The sequence below is a fragment of the Podarcis liolepis genome, assembly GCF_965112155.1.
Source record: "Podarcis liolepis genome assembly, chromosome: 15".
NCBI classification, from domain to species: Eukaryota; Metazoa; Chordata; class Lepidosauria; order Squamata; family Lacertidae; genus Podarcis; species Podarcis liolepis.
The window spans coordinates 17,583,091-17,604,634 of record NC_139566.1 but is presented as its reverse complement, the minus strand read 5'-3'; the positions used below and the strand labels follow the sequence as shown (position 1 = coordinate 17,604,634).

The 21,544-nt window shown below is 48.3% G+C and overlaps 1 protein-coding gene and 1 long non-coding RNA gene across 2 annotated transcripts; both read left to right on the top strand.

Annotated features, from left to right (window-relative positions):
• Positions 1–117: 117 nt before the first annotated feature.
• PEX11B (peroxisomal biogenesis factor 11 beta) lies at positions 118–10,151 on the top strand. Its single transcript, XM_083478173.1, has 4 exons — positions 118–475; positions 3,652–3,767; positions 6,536–6,737; positions 7,366–10,151. Exons 1-4 carry the CDS (start codon positions 420–422, stop codon positions 7,733–7,735), a joined length of 744 nt encoding a protein of 247 aa, XP_083334299.1. The 5' UTR covers positions 118–419; the 3' UTR covers positions 7,736–10,151.
• Positions 10,152–13,944: 3,793 nt separating this feature from the next.
• On the top strand, positions 13,945–19,382 carry LOC310694752. Its single transcript, XR_014519805.1, has 3 exons — positions 13,945–14,401; positions 16,689–16,754; positions 18,556–19,382. It is a non-coding gene; the product is annotated as an uncharacterized lncRNA (long non-coding RNA).
• Positions 19,383–21,544: the final 2,162 nt, after the last annotated feature.

Sequence of the window (21,544 nt, the reverse complement as noted above, 5' to 3'; positions counted from 1 at the left end):
AAGGCCGACCCAGCCTCTTAGGATCAGCCAATGAGAACCGTGCGAACCATGGCAAGCGTCGGGATTTCCCCCAATCGCCTTTAAGAGGGGGGCGGGCGGAGGAGCAGCGATTCAGAGCGAGCCAGTTAAAAGAAAAAAGCAAAACTCCCGCGACGACAACAAAGTCTTTGACCATTAACCGTGTTTAAATTTGTCCCTCGGGCGCTGCCGTACTGCCCCCGGAAGTGACCGCGATTTCATTTGCCCGCGGCCGAGGGGACGGGCGGGGGCGGTGTCGGCCCTGTGGGAGGCGGAGGGCGGTGCGGCCCTGCGAGGCCGAGGAAAGAGCTGCCGAGGGCTGCCTGCGAGCCTGGAGAAGGCGAGGGAAGTAGGGGGCCCGCCGGTGCTGCCTTAGCCGAGGAGAGGCTGCTGCTGCTGCGATGGATTCCTGGGTGCGATTCAGCGCCCAGAGCCAAGCCAAGGAGCGGGTCTTCAGGTGCGGCGGAGGGCGGGGAGGGAGAGGCAGGGGACCGCGAAGGGTACCAAGAGCCAACCCGCTCCCGGTACCATCTCTTGGGGCACCTTTCGTTTGGGGGAAGGGGAGCGGGGGATTCGTGTAATGATCGTGGTTCGTTATTATGATCCACATTATTAATAGTGTGTTTTCACTAGGTTATTGTTGTTACTGTATTCTTAAATATTTTGCATTTCTTTAGTCATTGTTATTTTGTTCTTTCTGTCGGTTTATCATTTATCATTATTTGTTCTTTAAGCACCCTCCTTTCATCCCAAGGTGGGCCAGGGTGTCGGGTAGTGATTAGAAGTGTCGGACGAGGACCCAGGAAAGATCAGAGTTCAACACACACATACACATAAACACACCCCTCGGCCACGACTTTTGGCCAGTCTCTCTCTCTTTCTTTTTCTCTCACAAGGTTACTGTGAGGGTAACATGGAGCGGGAGGAGAACTTTATGTGCCCCCTTGAGAACTTCCTGGAGAAAAAGGATGTGAATGCAGTAGCCAATAGGATAAGAAATATGAATAAGCAAACTAAAACTCAATATTAAAAACAATTTAAGACAACTCACAATCCTAAAACAATAAGGTGTTCCTTTAAACTATATAACCTCTCAAATGTCAAAAGCCATATTTTTATAGGGGAGGGTGAGTTTGAGACTTCTTGGTAGAGAGAGAGAGAGAAGACTTTTTGTTTTTATGTCTTTGTCACATTTATAGCCTACCTTTTTTTCTCAAAGGAGTTTAAGTTGGTGCAACATGATTCTCCTCCTCCTCAGTTAATCTTCAATTAATCCCCACAGCAAGCCTGGAAAGTAGGTTTGACTGAGAGGCAGTGACTGGCCCAAGATCACCCAGAGTGAGGATTTGAACCCTGGTCTCCCCCAGGTCCTAATCCAATACTCGCATCACTACAGAATGCTGCCTTCTTATTAATTATTATTAGACTTCCTTTTTAAAAAATGAAAAGAAAATACAATTGCATTTTCAATTTTACATACAATAAGCAAAAGAAAGATAAACACAATAAAAGCATAAAATCTCCTTTGACTTCCCTCCCCTCCCCCTTTGTGCATCCTCATATAATGATTTTCTCCCTGCATCTCTTCCATAACACTATTTTACAAATCCTTTGCCAATCCATAGTTCAAATTTTTACTACAAGTTTTCTGTCAAGCTTACCAGTGAATGTAATTGTTTACAATAATTTTCAGATAAGTTATAAACTTTCCCCATTCTTTATTAAAATCTGCCTCTTCCTAGTTTCTAATTCTTCCTGTAAGTTTTGCCATTTCAGCATAGTTCATCAATTTTAGCTGCTGCTCTTCCTTGGCCAGAATTGTGCCTTCTTTCCACCTCTGGACTAGAAGAATCCAGGCTGCTGCTTCCAAGTAGTCCTTCCACACACTAATATGCTTCAGTTTACCTTTGCACGCACACACCTTCCTGTGCAATTTCCTCATTTCACTAGCATTGTTTGGGGCACGTGGTTCATTCTGTGGTTTCCCTTGTTCTAACAGCTGTAGGTCACAAATTCTTCCCAAATTGTGTGACAGTAGGTCTTGATTTGTCATCTGGCTACTTTTTGACTATATGCCTTTTAAATGGATTTTTATTGCTTTTTTTAAAAGAAAGAAATAAGGGGGGATTTTTCCAGGAGCGGGGGCAAAGTAAATGCTCCAGACAAAGATAACTGGCATCGGAGAACACGTGTAGCCTTTTTGGTAGATCTGTTGACTGAACAGTGATGTGACCTGGCACGTCTGTCTCTGAAAGACTTGTACTGCAGGTTTGCTCCTCCCTTGTTTCTCAGTGGTGGCCAAATAATTCCTTCCCACTCACCACTGACACCCTCAGTTCTTTCATCTCCCCCAGCCCATAATTAATTGTATCAGCAGTGCAATCTGCTTTACAGTTGCTTCCCTTCATTTCCATACCCCTCCCTGCCCAAAACCAGGATAACTATGCTGGACTGCAGCGTTGTGTAATGCGCTACTCTTAACCACCCCCATCAAAATGGGTTCCATTGCAGGGGTGGTTTAATCCACACACTTTCAGCCACACCCTGTCCTCTGCATTATGGGACTAAAGATGATGAACTTTATCTCATTGGCATTAGCAGAGCTATTTTTTATTTGATTAAAAAGTTTACAAACTCAGGGAAAGCACACCCTCTTTTTGACGGAAATAAACTTTAAATTAAAAAACCACAAACATACTTCTCTTTCCTGCTGCTTTTTGCTTTGGGCCGACACAATCCCCTCTCCCCATCACAGCTGCACTAAAAATCTCAGATTGTTCAGTTTTCTTCCACTGGCCAGTAGCAATTGTTTGGTTAGTGGTTCACAAACTCCCCCCCCTCCACAATCTATTTGTAAGTCATGCACCTTAATGTTTCTCAGGGTGCATTTGCTTTTTCCCAGCTGGGAAGACTCCTGAGCAAGGAGGCTTTTCTTAAACTTCAGGATTGTACAGTTAATTTGTTAAGATGCCCTTTGCAAAATGATTCTACTTGTAGAGAAAGGGTCTGTCCACAGAGTGTTTTTGCTTCTGTTCATGATACAGTAGCAGCAGCAATTTATGGTGATGCAATAACTCCTTCACTCCTCTCACATCTTACTGCATACCCAAGAGCTCCTCCAAAGTTCAAACTCCAAGGACATAACAAGCACTCGGTGTGGTTGCCTTTCTCCCTTCCCTCCTGGAGGCTTGCCGGAGCTTGAGAATATGTCAGTTGCACTCTCTGTTTGGCCTGGCAGTGTGTGATTGGGGGTCTTAAGCAAGTCTTGTATTGCCATCCACTGCCCTCCAGATATTTTGGGTTACAACTTCCTTCATCCCTGACCATAGACTGCACTGGCTGAGGCTAATGGGAGCAGCTGTAGTTCAGAACATCTGGAAGGCATTAAGTTGGAGAATGTTGACATTTATGTGACATATCCTAATTTGAAAACCCTCTTGTATATAGCTATATAATTATTCCAGGAGGCTCTCATGGACTCACTTACGCAGTACAAGTATATACCTCCCCTCCTTTTCGCTTTAGCTTTTTGCCTCGTGCTGCCAGCTATTGCAATAGGGCTATTTCATTGGGGCCTCAAGTATCTTCTCTACCAGGCTAATCCCTTTCCACTGTTTGTTTCTTTCCTCCTAGGGCTGCCCAGTATGCCTGCACTCTGCTCGGCTACTCATTGCAGAAGTATGGGGCCAGCCCCGATTTCATTGCTAGGATCAAGCAGTTGGAGGCTCACATGAGCTTGGGGCGCAAGTGTGAGTGCAAGAGGGGTTGACTGGGACCTGAGAGGGTTGGGGAGGGATTCATTTTTTTTTATTTGAGGAAATTTCTGTAGCACTTAGTATACATCTATGCAGTGCAGGGCAGATTTTTTTGAAAAAAAACATTTTACAAACATGCAGTAAAAGCATCGTTGCAAATGCAATGCAAATATACATTTGGATATTAGTACTGTAACTGAGTGGGACGCGGGTGGCACTGTGGGTTAAACCACAGAGCCTAGGGCTTGCCGATCTGAAGGTCGGCGGTTCAAATCCCTGCGACAGGGTGAGCTCCCGTTGCTCGGTCCCTGCTCCTGCCAACCTAGCAGTTTGAAAGCACAAAAGTGCAAGTAGATAAATAGGTACCCCTCCGGCGAGAAGGTAAGACGGCGTTTCCATACGCTGCTCTGGTTCGCCAGCAGCGGCTTAGTCATGCTGGCCTCATGACCCGGAAGCTGTACGCCGGCTCCCTCAGCCAATAAAGCGAGATGAGCGCCGCAACCCCAGAGTCATCCGCGACTGGACCTATTGGTCAGGGGTCCCTTTACCTTTACCTTACTATAACTGAATACAGTGGTACCTCTGGATACAAACGGGATCCGTTCCGGAGCCCCGTTCGCATCCAGAAGCAAACGTAACTAGCGATGGCACGTCTGCACACGCGCACGACGCTTTTCGCCACTCGCTTCTGCGCATGCGCGTGACATCATTTTGAGCGCATGCCCAAGCGGCAAAACCCGGAAGTAACGAGCTCCATTACTTCCGGGTTGCCGCGGAGCGCAACTCGAACGCACTCAACCCGAAGCGCATTCAACCAACTGATGTTAGCCCCTCCTTTAACACACCTCCCCACACTCAGCACCACTCAAGCCTCATGACTCTCATCCAGGACCCAAGCAAACCCACAGGCCGCCCCAAAACCTCACAGAAAAGAGGGTACTCCTGAACCTGCTGACTTAAGAGCCTAGGAAGATCCTGCTGGATCAGGTCAGTGGCCCACCTAGTCCAGCATCCTGTTCTCACAGCAGCCAACCAGCTGCCTGTGGGAAACCTGCAAGCAGGACCTGAACACAAGAGTCTTCTCCCCTCCTGTGGCTTCCAGCAACAGGTATTCAGAAGCTCTGCTGCTGCCAACTGCAGAGGAGCAGCATAGCCATCGCAGCTGGCAGCCTTCTCCGTGATTTTGTTGGATCTTATTTTAAAGCCATCTGAGTTGGTAGCCACCTGTGGGAGTGAGTTCCATAGTTTAGCTATGTTCTGTGTGAAGAAGGACTTCCTGACTTAGCCCCAGTTCCTCACTCTAGGGCTTACACGCAGGCACTAAGGTCTCATCGCCTCCTCAGGCTTCCCACAACTGTGTCCCTCCAGCAATCAGTCAGCTGCTCTCAGCACACCCAGTTCCACTCCAGGATCTGGTGGACCCAGGGCGGTGGTGGCCAAACGTGGCCCTCCAGCTGTTTGGGAACTACAGTTGGCCACTGGTCTTGTTAGACCATCCCTGGCCACTGGTCTTGTTAGCTAGGGGTGATGGGAGTTGTAGTCCAAAAACAGCTGGAGGGCCAAGTTTGGCCACCACTGACCTAGGGTATTAAAAAAGGGCAGGCTTCATTTATTCATGCTAAATTGTTTTTGCATCTTTTTGCCCTTTTTTCAAATTTGTAAAATGCTTCATAAGTACAGTGGAACCTTGGTTTTCGAACGTAATCCATTCCGGAAGACTGTTTGACTTCCGAAATGTTCAAAAACCGAAGCATGCCTTTCTGGAAGCATTTACGTCTGGAAAACTCAATATGGAAGCCACATGGCATGTTCGGCTTCCGAAAAGTGTTCAAAAACCAAAGCACTTCCGGGTTTTCAGCGTTCGAAAGTCAAAACACCCAACTTCCGAGACGCTCGAAAACCGAGGTACCGCTATACAGGAGAGCAGCCCTCCTAGATCATGTTGAAGAGCCTCCCAGCCAGCCTCTAGTCGCCCACATAGTGCAGCCAGACTGCCTCCAGGAAGCCTCAGAGGCACCAGGTTTCTCCCCATGGAGCAGCTCCCTTAGAAACTGCTTTTCAGCACACCTTACTGTTTAAGGTTGTTCCCATTTTACAGATAGGGAACCTAGACGGATAAAACAGGTTTCTCAAGGCTTCCCAGAAAGTTTGTGCCCCGAGCTCTGTTAGTCCAGGCTTGAAGGTAGCCAGTTGCCTGGTCCACTCTGGCAAGTAAGAACCTTCCCCCAGGTAACTAAACGAATATGTTGATTTTGGTTTTTGCCACAATTGGTTATGTGCAGCCATGTAGGATAGGAAAACCTATTTGTTGGATTGTAACTTGTACAGCATTTTGCAACCTTGTGATCCTTACAGCCGTCCTATAAGGTAAGCCTATATTGGGCCTACCTTGCAAGGTTGCTGTAAGGATCCTCCCCCCACATGGCAAGGGTTTATTGGTGCTGAGAATGGCCTACCCAGTCTAATGAGGTCATATCAGCAGTAAAATGCAAAGCAGGGACCTAATGATTCCTAGCTCCCCTGTCTCATAGCTGCTGTGTTATCCTAGTTAGCAAAGCTGCCCTAGAATCTGGCCTCTTGAAGATCCCCTTGGTCTATCTGGCCCCATCTCCTGCCACTCCTAAGGCAAACACATGTTGTAAGGACGCATTCAGACAGCCAGTTGACACCAAATCTGATTGCAGTTTGGAGCTTCTCCTTTAAAGAGCTGCAGAAGTGAGACCAATGTTGGACAACCACTTTAACTTGGGATTCCTTTCCAGTGTTCCGGCTGGGGAATTCTTCAGATGCCCTGGAGGCGGCCAAACGGGCCATCCACCTGTCAGACATGGTCCTTCGCTTCTGCATCACTGTCAGCCATCTAAACAGAGCCATGTATTTCGCCTGTGACAATATCCTGTGGGCAGGGAAATCAGGTCTCGCCCCGCACATGGACCAGGAGAAATGGAGCCAGCGGTCTTTCAGGTGAGGTTTTTTTAATTGTATGAATGTGTGCTTTTATTTACACTATGGATGGGCATAAAACGTTGCAGCGGTCTGCTGACTGCAAATAAAGACACTGTGTAAGACGGCTGTCACAGCTGATATCTGTTGATAGTGTTGGGATACTGCCGAGGAGACGGGGGCATTTGGCAGGCCCCCAGCTGGCTCCAGCCACCGGCCGGCAGCTGGGCGAACTCTGGTTCCCGGAACAGCATCAATCAGCGACACAAGCCTCAGATACCTTTAGAGACTTGGCACGCTCTAATCAGCAGAGTGAGTAACTTCTCACAATGGAAGTGGCGGACAGAAACATGTGTAAGCATTATTTACAGGCGTTTATTTAGCATAGTTCAGGAACAAAGGAAAAAACATGTCTGCTTCCCTTCGTGTCCAAGCACACAGCAACAAAGCAAAAGCAATATACAAGCCTGTGCTGGAAGTACATTGTATATATTGTATATATATACAATATACAAGCCTGTGCTGGAAGTAAACAGGCATCTGACACACAACAGTCATGCCTGTTCCTTTTAAGGTGGAACGGAACTGTATCCTAACAGATAGAAGTTAAGGACTTTTCTTCCTCCCCACCCCTTTGCCTTTTTTGCAGGTATTACCTCTTTGCACTGATCATGAACCTGAGCAGGGACGCCTATGAGATCCGGCTGCTGATGGAGCATGAGGCGAATGGGAAGTGCCAGCGAGGCGGTGGTGGAGACAGCCCCAGAGTGGGGGAAGACCACCGGCTCCAGCAGCTGATCTTGAGGCTGAAGCTGCAGGTCCGCCTCCTGTGTCACGTGCTGAGGGACAACCCCCCTCTGCTTCTGGACCTGGCAAAAAACGCCTGTGATATTTTTATCCCCATGGACAAGCTGGGCCTGTACAAGACCAACCCAGGGTTCGTGGGGCTCTGCGGCTTGACGTCTTCCGTTATCTCCATCCTTACCATTGTCTTCCCGTGGCTGAAGCTGAAGCCTTGAAGGGCGGGAGCAGGGGGGCGGGGCGGCTAGCTGGTGTCTGTGGAGCAGGCCACATGTCACAGGGCTTCCTCTTTCTACGTGTTCCACTTCCAGGGGCCAGCACGAGGCGTTTGCGATTTTGACAGCTTTAGGCAGCCGGTGGCCGTTTGTGTAGCATGGGCTCCTTGGTACATGGGGACTTGGGCCTGTTGGCGCTTTGGGGGACATCTAATTTGCACTCAGTTTTAAGTGGGAGACAGCAACTTCGAGACCAACTTTCCTCACTCCTCTGGGCCACCGTACTACAACCCTCCTATGCAGATGGTCCTCAAGATCTATCCTGCCCCTTGCTTGCCCCTCCTCTGCCCTTCCCACTCCACAATACCTCTCCCCACAAATCCCACCCACTCACCTGCTCTTTTTAATTCATCTTGGGCTGCTCTGCAATGGTTAAGCCCCCAGTAAACTGTGGGAATGCATCCTTCAGTGCTCTGACATTGGAGCCACTGGGGAAGGGATCGGAGCTATTCTATGCCCCGCCACACCCAGCCTCTTCCACTCTTGAGCAGGAGGTGAAAAGTGAAGGTCTGTCCTTGTGCATAAACCTAGTGACCGGCTGCCTCGTGGCATGGTGCCTCGGTGCCCCTTGGCAAGGAAGGAAGGAAGGTCTGGGGAAACGAGGCCCTGTGGCATTCTGCATCCTCTCTGCCTCTTTGCGGGGAGGCCAAGGGAGAACGGCTGTGGAGCTGGGGCCATGTTTGGACTGAAGAGTAAGCACATGCCCAGTAAATGGGCTTCTGGTATTCCTATCGAGCTGTGGCTCCTATTTTTTTAGGCTTCACCACTCCATTAACAAGCAGAGCTTTAATGTCTGCGTTTCCTCAGCCTGGTCCTCCTCCAGATGTCCTAGACCCCAGCTCCCATCAGCCTGCAGCCAGCATGGCCACACTGAGCATGATGGAAGTTGGAGTATCCACACGGCATGAGAATTAGGAAGGGCTGTTCTCTGCCATGCCTTGATATTTGGCGCTGTTAATTCCTTTTCCTGATTTTGCAAGCCTCTCCCCCATCCCCGTGTCTCATAAACAACTTTTGAAATCGAGTGACCTCCTGAAGCTAAATGTAGTCAGCCCCAGAGAGTTTTCTTTGGTATTACTATTTTTAAATGGTGGGTGGCTCCTGTTTGCCTGGGGGAGGGTTAGGTTCTGAGTAGGGATGCTGGTTTTCTGCCAGGCAGCTCACAGGGCATAGCATGTGCTCCAGATCTGGTTATGATCTGATACTTTATATAAAGACAGGTTTCTCGCCGTCATTGTTCTACAGCGAGAACTGGCAAATTCAGACCCTGAGAAGACTCCTGTCAAAGAACTTTGGGGGATAGGGGAAGCCTTACCCAGCAGACTTCTCTGCTAGGTATCTCCTCGGCCACTCTTAAAACATAGGAATCTTCTCAGAGTATGCACATAGCCATCTTACTCCTCACACTCTGTGCTGCCACCTCATTTCCCTTCACAGGAGCTCTGTGCCTTTAGTAGTTGCACAACAAACAGAAATTCCACCTGGGCTGCTTCCCCCTCCCTCTTCACTGTGGCCTCTCCTTTCTGGGAGAAGCTGCACAGATTGAATTTCTGCCTGCCACCCATCTGTTAACAGCTACAAAGCTTTGGACCTTTTGTTCTCATTGAGATGCACAGCCTGTGGCTGGGTGGCATCCCATCAGACTGCCGTGGGGTGGGTGCTCCCCTGTGTCGGGCGGTGGGGGCGAACTAAACATCTCCACATAAAAGAGAAGTTAGCGTGTCTGGTGGGGGGGGGGGGGCTAGGCAAGGTTCTTTCCCCTTAATTTCTGAGTGGAGGGAATTATTTTTATGGGGGAAAGTAGTCAGGAACATGACATACACACACATGCCTCTTTGCTGTCTGAAAGAATGCATTGCCAGCTCGGTCTGAGCTTAGGCCATTGTGGGGAATCCCCAGGGGTCCGTATTGATCCGTTTTGGGGGTTTTTTTGTGTCATCTTTTTCCATCTCCAGCCCAAGTCTCCTTTCCCCTTCCAGTACTGCTTCTTAATCTCCACCATCAGCACCACCCATCTGCCCTGCTTATAACCCCATTCCTGGTTTTGAAACAGGTGTTCCTAACCTGGAGCAGGTGATATACCCTGTTCCTCTGCTAATACAGTGCAAATACCCTCCAGGATGTTGCGGAGCTTGCAGCCTCCATCCTTCACCATTAGCCACACTGGTTGGGTCTGAGCAGAGTTTGGCGGGGGGGGGGGCGGCCCTCCAGCAGTATCAGAAGGGCACCATATTGGCTACCCCAGGATTAAAAATTTACCATTTCTCCCAGTCCTCAACTACACGTCTACCTTTCCCTCTTACTAGTGTATCAAATAAACAGGGTTGATCATTTGATCCAATAAATTAAGGTTGGCATATGTTGTGTAGCCTGGGTTCTTTTTCTTGAACGAGTGATCTCAAGGGAACACCCCTGCAAACCAGTTCCTTTGGGGGGGGGGGAATCACTCCCTTTGCTTTCACTGGTGCCCATTCCTCTGGGCCCTCACCTCAGCTGGATGCTGCTTTTTCTTTTAAGGAAGTCTCTATAAAAGCATGAGAAAGCACCTGACTGCTGCATCACACCAAAGGCCCATGTAGTCCAGTGTCCTGCTCTGCAGCAGTGGTTCCCATTTCCTCCCCAGGCCATGGCTTCTTTGGTTCCATAAACTCAACCCTAGTGCCCCCATCCTAGAAAAAACATTCACAATAGTGGTTTGCACAACGCATGAAGGAAGCTCAAGACCATAACCCATCAACTGCACATTGATTCAGAATCCATGTAGAACTATTTATGTAGTTCTAACTGTAAAGTTGATCCAGCACACCGCCACCACCATCCTTGTGTCTTAGCACCCACTTAGGTACCTCCCCCGGTCCCAGGTCTGATACTATCCACTTTGATAGTATCCAAGCTTTCTCTGCTCCTTATCCTCTGACCAGTCCTGCCAAGAGTTTTTCATGGGACTTGGAACCAGTGGTTTGCATTAAAACAGGCATCCTCAAACTCGTCCCTCCAGGTGTTTTGGGACTACAATTACCATCATCCCTGACCACTGATCCTGTTAGCTAGGGATGGTGGGAGTTGTAATCCGAAAACATCTGGAGGGCCGAGTTTGGGGGCAAATCAGATTTCTCTCATCCTTCCCTTCAAACATTGCCTGGTGTAGCAGAGGGTGCTGTGGCAATCAGAAGTTGGGGAAGCCTGCTATGTCTGCCCAAGTGGATTCATTTCCCCTTCTCTTCCAACTCTGCTGTGGAGATGACAGAGGTGCTGCACATGGGTGGCAGGGGAAGTGGTGGTTTGTGATAAGAGTAAAAGCCCAAAGGTCCGCTCCTTATCTCTGGGGGCTGTTGCCAGCTGCTCCCTGCTGTCAGATGGCTCTCTGGCACTATAAGGACTAGTATCTTGCTTGATTTTACAAAAGAAAGAAAAATAGAAGCTTAAAAAAGCCCTTACAAGTTAGCATCAATCCTTGTCTGCTGGGAGAATTGACCTGTGACTTTGCAGACGAAAGCAGGCTGGAAAACTCTGTAAAAGGAAGGGGAAGTTATGGAGTTCTGGCCCGTGGGAGAAGTCAGCCTGTCATAAACTGGCCTGATCACCAGGTGGCACTACTAATCCACTTGATGCAGCTTTTAACTGCGAACTGTAATGCAAAGGAAAAGCAATGCTTTAATCCACCATTTATTTTGTTTCTTGGGGTGCTATTCTGCTTAATTTTACAGGGTGGACCCATTAAAATCAATGGATCATTTCAGTACATTACTTTGTTGAATGCTACCTGTTACTATTTATTTAGGATTGTATCAAGTGCAATGCCTACTCTTGAGAAGTCCCCTTAAAAATAATGGATGTGACTGAAGACCGAACCCTTGGTGGAAGGAGAATTGTGCGAGCAACTCCTCCATGAGGTCTAGCAGAATGCAGTGTCACAACACGGCATCTGTAGACTTGGTTCAAGCTTTTGCTCAGGGCTGCACAAATTGACCGGAGGGGAGGGGACAGCTGCTGAGGGCCACGAGGGCTCTGCTTTTGGACCCTTCCCAGCCGGACAATTCTCTCTGTTCAGTTTGCTCTGCCTTCAAATCACCTCTTCTGTCTTTTGTGCCAGGTTGTATTTTAGCAACCCCCAACGCTTAAATGGAATCATAGGAGCTTTTGTGGGAAGGGAGGGGAGAGAGGGGAAAACAACCCTTTTGATCGCCTTTCTCTTCCAATTTTTAAATAACAATATTCTGTTCTGAAACAGGCTTTGCCGAACACCTGCGGTGTCGGAACAAATGTTCCCAAACGTGTCAAGTGTTCCAGAGCCCCACCCCCAGATTGTGTCATTCAGCAACGTTTTAAGTTTCATAAACTCTGCTCCGGTGAATTGTGCACAGTTCAGGCTTGCATCTGAAGGCAGGAGCTGTTCTTTCTTCCCCAGTTGGGGTCCACCTGAGTCACGGCACACACGCACCCCTGCAATTTCCCTTCATCTGGCAGCTTGCAAGGTTTAATGCTGGATTTCAGACAAAGGGTGAGGTGCATAATACCCACAAAGGCTCACAAACGTGGAGAATGAATTTTATTTTGTTTTTAAAGAAGACGGAGGGACAGGAATGAGAGGTAATACTGTTTTGTGCACCCCAATCTCCAAGTGGCGAGAGAGACGCCAGGGGAGCAGCATCCCTGTCACTTAAGGCAGGACTTGCCATGTCAGGGCTCAGTGGGGCTTTGTGGGGCAACTGAGACTCAACTTTGGGGCCCAGAGGCCAAAGTCTGTGGCCCTACACACCCCGCCCCCTGATTACTACCCAAAGAGTGGCAGATGGTGGAGGCCACAGCAAACAGGCCCCAAATGAGCACTTGAATAGGTTCAGGCATGCCTGGGCCCATGGGGGCCGGCGCTGGTTCCCACAGCAATTATTATTTTCCAAAAAATTCTTTTAAACTATTTTTAACGTTGTGTTTTAAATTGCTGTAGCTCTCTCTGGGGCTTTAGGGTGAAGGGTGGACAACTTCCAAGCAGTGAGATACTTCGTCTCATCTTCAACAGTGGCTCTAGGCCACAAAGGGCTTGTGAGGATGCTGTCCTTAAGTGGTGGTTGCTTGGCAACGGAGTGTGTGGCCCTTGTTGTCAAGAGGCTGTGCTAGGCCGGATCCAGAGAAACACAACACATACATACACCAGCATGGGCCACAGCCTACCAAACACCTACTGATGGTTGCTAAGTCTTCCTCTGGTGGTTGTGTAAACCTTCCTCTTATTTCCTGTCCCTGACCAAGTCAAATAATAAAAAAGAACCCATGTAAAAGCAGCAGCAGCAGCTGCCACAATGCAAGTTATTCAGGATTTGCCTGGTTTCTTTCCTGACAGGAACCTCATGCCTTAATAGTTCCATGACAGGTGAAATGTCACCTGGAGTCATGTTTTCAGCGATGCAGGAAAGTGCACCTGCTGAATTTCTGCCTTTTAAAGGCAGCCAGGGATATACTGAGTCAGACCCTCCATTTGAGGGCACAGGGCATGTTTGTGAACCAGAGAATGCCTCTGTTGGCATATGTGTGCCCATGGGTGCCATATTGGTGACCCCTGTGCTATACTGGCAGCAGGTCTCCCAGGTTTCTGGCAGCGGTCTCTTTCAGGCAGAGGTGGCCAGAGAGCATTGAAATTAGTGGGGCAAAAAGCATGGAGCCCAACAGTAGGTTGCGCCTCAGCCAATGGCGCCTAAAAAACTACGTAACTATAGTTTTGCCTCCCATCTTCCTTCTGCTGAATTTGATAACAGCAACACAGGCTGTGAACGCTATACCTCTAAAGCACATTTGAAGCAACACAGATTTATTTTGGGTGCTTGCCCCTGCAAATGTAGGATACAAATCTGCATGTGACATAAAGCGTATACAACATTTCTGCAAATGTTGTGGATCCACACACAGAAAACCCTGTTGCCAGCCCTGTTCACAGCTTCCAGCCCTACACAGGGATGCTGAAGACTGAACCTGAGACCTTTGACATGCAAGGCAAGGAAGACGTTTATACTGAGTTGGGATGCAGCTGAGGGGTAGGGCTCCTGCTTTGCATGCAGAAGGTCCCGGGTTCAATCCCACACACCCCGCCCTGGCAACTCCAGGTAGGGCTAGGAGAGACTCCTAGCCGGAGGGAGCAATACTGAGCCAGGTGAGCACAGGGACACAGTAGGTTGCTTTAGATTATCATTAGAAGATCCACACTATGCAGATAAAGCTTAGCCAATAAATTGGCTTAAAGCACAGGACTTTGCCCAAGGAATCCTGGGAGCTGTGGTTTCCCCCTCAAAGGACTACCACTTCCAGCACCCTTAACAAACTACATTCCCCAGGATTCTTTGGGGGAAGTCATGTGCTTTACATGTATAGCATGGATTTGCTTCTACAGACTGTCCACAAAGCGCTGGTTATACAGCTCAGAACAGTTTCCTCCTGTATGAACCTGCCCTGGTTCTAAGATCTTCATGGGAGGCCCGTCTCTCTGTCTCGCCACCCTCAAAGGTATGGTTGGTGGGGATGCAGGAGAGGGCCTTCTCAGTGGCTGCTCCCAGACTTTGGAACTCCCGCCCTGGAGAAGCCAGACTGGCTCCTTCCTTGTTGTCCTTCTGCCTGCAGGTAAAGACACTTTTCTTCCAACTGGTCTTTGGGAATTGACTGTTTTTCAGGAAAGGGCTAGTTTTATTATTTGTATTTTAAGCTTATTTGTTTTTTATATATATTTTAAATTCTATCAGAGTTTAATGACTTTTTAATAGCTATATTTTATGTATGTTTAGCTTTTTTGTATTTTGCCTGTTGTTTGAATTTGTGTAAGCCGCCTTGAGTTGCAGTCTGGGGAAAGAATGGGATATAAATAAACTAATAATAATAATAATAGTACAGTAATAATAATAGATCCTAACAGAAGCACAGAAAGAGTGGGCAGCTTTGCAGCACTCAAGGTCAAGATCCAGGCCGTGAAATAACCACTGGTCATCCCCCGCCCACCCCCACCGCCCCAATTAGCTCCAATTAGAGGTCCTGATGTCTCTTCGATTGCCTGCAACCATAAATAGCTGCGCCTTTGGTCTCTTCCACCTGCAGCGTGTCAGCAGGATCTTAATCCCATTACTATCTGTCCTACCCTTGAAATGCAGTGAAGGACTTTCCTCTGTGTCACTTGCCACCAGGAAGGTCAGAAGGTCTTGGGACTGATTAACAAGAAAATCTGTAATTGGCGTTCTTTTCTTTCATTTCATTTTCCCAGCTCCTCTAATTAGGGTTTTAACAATATTTGCTCAGACAGGTGTGGACTTTGTGACTTAATGGAACCCTAGCAGGGGAGATGGGAGCCCAGGAGGTAAACAGAGCCTCCTTGAAGTTTGCAGAGAACACTCATTGTGGTCCTGGCTGAGGGTTAGGAGTACACCAAAAGATAATAGGGAAGGCAGAGGGTTTGCATAGACGCAAGGCTATAACCAGAAGCAGTGTGGTGTAGTGGTTAGAGGGCTGGATTTAGACCTGGGAGAGACTCGGGTTCAAATCCCCACAAGTCATATAGCTCAGTCCCTGCCTCTCAGCCCCAACCTACCTCATGGGGTTGTTGTGAGGATAAAACGAAGAGCAGAAGAACCATGTAGGATTATAATTTTAGCAGAAATACTGAAGTAGTTCTTCTTATTAATATCCAACCTTTCCTTCAGGGAGCTCAAGGTGGTATACATGGTCCTCTGTCCCATTTGCCCAAAACATTTAATCCTCGCAGCCCTGTGGGCTGGCCCTGGATGTGTTGTCACTGAGGCAAAACAGAGCATGCCACAATGGCAACAGCCGCCAACAATAGCAACGAGAAAACAGGGCACGGCATAAGGAGGAGTTGCTGTTGGGGCTTCAGACTGTACTGCAAAACTGTTGTTCTGATATTGCAAACGAGTTGTTGGAAACAAGTGTTTTTGTACTTATCATATTTCCCCCAGAACGGGTAAATCTGGATTAAGAGGGAACAGGGCAGCTGGCATATTGATGCCAATGACATCATGTGGGCGCTGCAAAAAATATTGCACGTGTGCCCAATCCCACAATAAACAACCACCTAAACGTTTCAGACAGTGGGATGAAATTTCCTTACTTTGTTTTCAATGTTGGCAGTACGTCGCTTCTTGAGACCCGCCAAGAGCTCAGGCTCCCAGAGAATGTGCATTTGGAAGGAGTGGACTGTCTTGTTACAAATCCACCTGTGCCCGCTTGCGTGACCAGATCAGAAGGAATGCTTAGCATACCTCTTGGGTGCCTTTGCCCACCCACTCTCCACCACCACCACTGCTGGGAATGCAGACCTGCCTTTCCCTTGGGCAGGCTCCAGTGGTCACCCATGACACAACGTGGCAGGGGGGCTATTTTAAAAAAAAGACAAAGAAAGGGAAAACTAGCCTGGCTGGGTGTTTGTTTTGTAACGTTTCAGATCATTTGCTAGAAAAGCAAGAACAAGGTTGTGTGTGTGTGTGTGTTTACATAGAGTTCTAAGAATTGGGTGGGACCTCAAGGGTCATCTAGTCCAACCCCCTGCAATGCAGGAATCACACCTTAAAAATCTGGGACAGATGGCCGCCCAACCTCCATTTAAACTCCTTCAATGAAGGAGAGTCCACCACCATCTGAGGCAGCCCATTCATTCCACTGGTGAACAGCTCTTACTGTCAGAAAGGTCTTCCTAATGTTTTATTGGAATCTCCTTTCTTGTCATTTGAATCCATCGATCCAAAGTCCTATGCTCTGGAGAAGCAGAAAACAATCTTGCTCCATCTTCCATGCGGCAGCCCTTCAGATATTTGAAGATGGCTATCCTACCCGCTCTCAGTCTCCTCTTCTCCAGGCTAAACACACCCAACTCCCTCAACCATTTCTCATAATTCTTGTTTTCCAGACCCTTGATCATCTTGGTCAACCTCCTCTGAACACCCGCTAGCTTGTCCACATCCTTCTTTTTAAGGTGAGCGTTCCTGAATTCTAGACCCTTGGGCCTACCCTGGATTCCACCCATAGACCCTGCCCAGTTACCATGAAGTTTGAATTCAAGAGTCGGCCCCTCAGTTTTGGGGAGAGGAAGGAAAATGGCACACCTCTTGGGCTTCCATGAGGAGTGGCTCCCTTTTTAGATCAGGAGTGAAAACTTCTCTTCAGTCCATCTGGGTAAAGGGCAGGCTATAAATAAATATTATAGCAATGTAATAGCATAGTAACACCACAAGCAATCCCCCCAAATAGAGGTGTTAATTTTTACAGGTGGGGGAATTGTCCAGAATACTCATTGGAGAAAAACCAATGTTATTGATGTGTAGCAATTGCAAACTTACAAAACCAGATTGGGTGAAAGCCAAAGTGTTAACTGGCCCGAATATATTTAGAATAGAATCATAGAATCATAGAGTTGGAATAGACCACAAGGGCCATCGAGTCCAACCCCCTGCCAAGCAGGAAACACCATCAGAGCACTCCTGACATATGGTTGTCAAGCCTCTGCTTAAAGACCTCCAAAGTAGGAGACTCCACCACACTCCTTGGCAGCAAATCCCACTGTCAAACAGCTCTTACTGTCAGAAAGTTCTTCCTAATGTTTAGGTGGAATCTTCTTTCTTGTAGTTTGGATCCATTGCTCCGTGTCCGCTTCTCTGGAGCAGCAGAAAACAACTTTTCTCCCTCCTCTATGTGACATCCTTTTATATATTTGAACATGGCTATTATATCACCCCTTAACCTCCTCTTCTCCAGGCTAAACATGCCCAGCTCCCTTAGCCGTTCCTCATAAGGCATCGTTTCCAGGCCTTTGACCATTTTGGTTGCCCTCCTCTGGACACGTTCCAGTTTGTCAGTGTCCTTCTTGAACTGTGGTGCCCAGAACTGGACACAGTACTCCAGGTGAGGTCTGACCAGAGCAGAATACAGTGGCACTATTACTTCCCTTGATCTAGATGCTATACTCCTATTGATGCAGCCCAGAATTGCATTGGCATTTTTAGCTGCCGCGTCACACTGTTGGCTCATGTCAAGTTTGTGGTCAACCAAGACTCCTAGATCCTTTTCACATGTACTGCTCTCAAGCCAGGTGTCACCCATCTTGTATTTGTGCCTCTCATTTTTTTTTGCCCAAGTGCAATGCTTTACATTTCTCCCTGTTAAAGTTCATCTTGTTTGTTTTGGCCCAGTTCTCTAATCTGTCCAGGTCGTTTTGAAGTGTGATCCTGTCCTCTGAGGTGTTAGCCACCCCTCCCAGTTTGGTGTCATCTGCAAATTTGATCAGGATGCCCTTGAGTCCATCATGCAAGTCGTTGATAAATTTAATCGCACATCTATTTAGTGCGAATGTAAGAAGCGCCTGGCTGCAAGATCAGGCCAGAGACCCACATCCTAGATGCTCCAGCGTTCAGCCAGATGCCTCCAAGGGAAGCTCACAAGGAGGACCTGAGCACAAGAGAGGCATTTGAGATTCCCAGCAACTGCTAACCAGAGGCATACTGCCTTCCACAGGGGAGGTCATGCGTAGCCAGGGCTCTCAAATCCTGTCTGTACTGCTGTACTGTCTCAAGCAGAGATCATCCTAGCAACAAGAAGTTATTTTAATATACAGTAGCAGGAAACCATCTAGAGAGGCGTTAGGGCTTTTGGATGCCAAGGGAGTCAAAGAAGTCGTAAAGGAGGATAAAGAGATAATGGAAAAACTGAATGAATTTTTGTATCTGTCTTCATGATGGAAGATACAGGGGAAATACCTGTGTCTGAACTGACCTTTGCAGGATGTGAGTCTGGGAAACAAAGGCGGATAGTGGTGGAGAGAGGTGAAGTTCTAGGCATAACAGGCAAAATAAAAGCTGGCCAATTGCTGAGTCTGGATGGCACCCACCTGACAGACCTCCAAGAATTCAGATACTAAATTGACCATCCTCTAGCAAAACTGTGTAACGTGTCCCTCAGATCAGCCTCCATATATGAGAGCTGGAAAATAGCCAATGTAATGTCAGTTTTCGAAAAGGGATCCAGGGAGCATCCTGTAGGCTCCACTCATGTTCTTCTGTACCTATTGCACCCTCCTGCCAACTGAAACCAAAGGGCAATGCGAGAGGTTGGAGCCCTTCCTTAATTCCTCTTCTCTTGTATGTCATGCAAGTGGCACGCAGACCCAAGCATAGCGTCCTGGCGCAAACTGGGTGATGACAAGGATAAGGCCTTTGTTCTTTTCTAGGCACCCAGCCAAGCGAAACTTTCTGCCCCATTGCTTTGCTCCCTGGGGGATCTGTAATAACCAGGAACATCTCCTCCTCCTGCTGCTGCCAACCACATCTTGATCCCTTCCTCCCCTTTCATTTGCATACAGTGCTCCGGAATGTGCATCTGTGGTTCCCTCCTCACAAACAGTTCTCAGCAACAGGTCACCCACCCTTAGTCTGGCTTTACAGGCTGAGAGAGTGCGAGACAGAGAGACCTGATCCAGGTTGCCCAAGGACTGGGGTTTGACGTAATGTTAAACTAGGAGTCAGCAATTTTTTTCAGCAGGGGGCCGGTCCAATGTCCCTCAGACCTTGTCAGGGGCTGGACTATATTTTGAAGGGGGGGGGGGGAAGATGCAAGAGCACCAGGCAGGCTCACCTGTGTCTTGCGAACGGCGGGGGCTGGTGGTGGCGGCAGGACGATGAGTGCGTGAAAGGGCTTGCTCCAGAGAGGGGTTGCTTTAAATGGCAGCCACTCGAGAGGGGCGCTCAGCCAACCGCAGCTCAACAAAGCCCAGCCCCCTTCCTCCTCTAGACAGGGCAGAGAGAAGCCAGGAGGAGGGAGGGAGGAGGTGCCGCCAGCGCCGCTGTGTGACGGGGAGGAAAAGAACATGTGCGCTGGTGATCCACGTACTGGCAGTCCATGTGGTGATTCCTGGACCGTCCATGGGCCGGATCCAGAAGGCAATTGGGCCTGATCCTGCCCACGGACCTTACAGTAGTTTGCCGACCCATACGCTAAATCGTGGTCCAGCATTCTGTGCACATGCCTTTCACGCCTGTGCATTCACTTTTATTTTCTTTATTTATAAAAAATAATTGATACACAGCCATTCACAAAAAGTATATATATCAGACCAGTTTATAACATTTACGCATAAAGCTATACGAGAAAACTCATTTCAAAAAGTTAAAATCAGAAATCAGTTAACTATCAATGTCAGCATGTTCCAAAGTGTAGGTGCTGCCATGCTAAAATATCAATTTCGTACAGTGCCAGTTCCACAAATCGCAGCCATCGCTTCCAGCTCTGCAATTCTATGAGGCTCGTAAAGCATCAATATTGCACTCCAGGCTCAAGTGCCTTGCTTCAGGGAAAAGTTGAAATTGTTTCCCTGCTATGCAGTCAAGCAATGCTCTCCAGAGAACATCCGGCTGCGCTCAGCTGCTGCTAGCTTGGCGCATACCGTCCAGGAGAGTGACACCCTTGCTCTCAGGGAGAACAGTTTCCTTTGCAGAGAGGTCCCCCGGGGTGACAGAATTGTGTTAGAATAAGGCACGCAGAGCCTGGTAAGAAACATTTTTGCCTGGCGGGGCTGGAAGGGAAGAAGGGAACATGATCTTTGTATTGAGTTAGCCGTTGAGTAATCTCACAATAAGGAGGAAGCAGGAGCAACGGAACATCTCTCGCTCTCGCCTGCCAGGTGTCCCATCACATGGAACTTTGGGTCTGGGAAGGCTGTTCCTTTCTTGGGGGCAGAGTATTGTTAGTGTTGGGAGTGGGTGAGGCGGATGAAAGCCTCCATCCTTGCCCAGGGAGAATTGTACTCAGAACTGTACTTTCTAGACATGGAACTAGCGGAAGTGTGGGGAAAGTCCTTAGCTTCTGTACAACCAGTGTGTATGTGTGTTATCTCATCCTTTGCGGCAGGCCACAAAATACCGTGGCCTGGCCCTGCTTGTCTCCAGCGCGTGCATATGCACGTGCAAATCCACGTGCAATTAGACGAGGGCCTTGCGTGGTGTGCAGGTGCACTTCCTTTCCACATGCTGCCATTGAAGAGGTTCCTTCTGATCTGCAGTTATTAGAGGGCAATTATATTATATATTATATTACAGGGCAATTAGGGTTGTTGTTTTTCCTTCCTCTTGAGGGTATCTTTAAGCAAGAGGGGGAAAGCTCTGCTTAGACATCCGTGCACATGGAACAGGCAGCGATCTTCCGTGTGTGGGTAGGAGAGAGAGAGAGAGAGAGAGAGAGAGAGAGAGAGAGAGAGAGAGATGTCTGCAACGATGTGAGATAATTCCTGTCCATCACGGAAAAGGTTCAAAAAAGGGCAAGGTGTCAGAGCTGGAACAGACTTATTGATGGGAATTGGAGTCCAACACAGCTGCTGCCTGGAGGGTGATGGGACTCCAAAACAGCCATGGCATCTGAGTCTGATGGGAGTGAACCGGTTTGGCAAAGCATGACCTAATCTCAGCGCAGAGGTGCCTAGAAAAGAACACAGTTGCCTAACCATGGGAGGCACAAGAGACAGCACTGGTTGCTAAGTGGTAAAGGCAAGGAACTCTGCACTAGAACAGGGACACTCTTCCTTTACTTCTTTTAGGGTTGTGAAGCCTTGTGCATTGTGCAGCACCAGCTCTGAACTTCCCTTTCTCCATTCCCTCCCCCTATTCCCCGCTTTGAATAGGGTGGAGTTGACATTTGACCCACCAGCAGTTTTTGGATCTATGGGAAGAACTGATTAGAATCCACAAGATAGTTTCAGCTCCAAGAGAAGGCTCCAACATT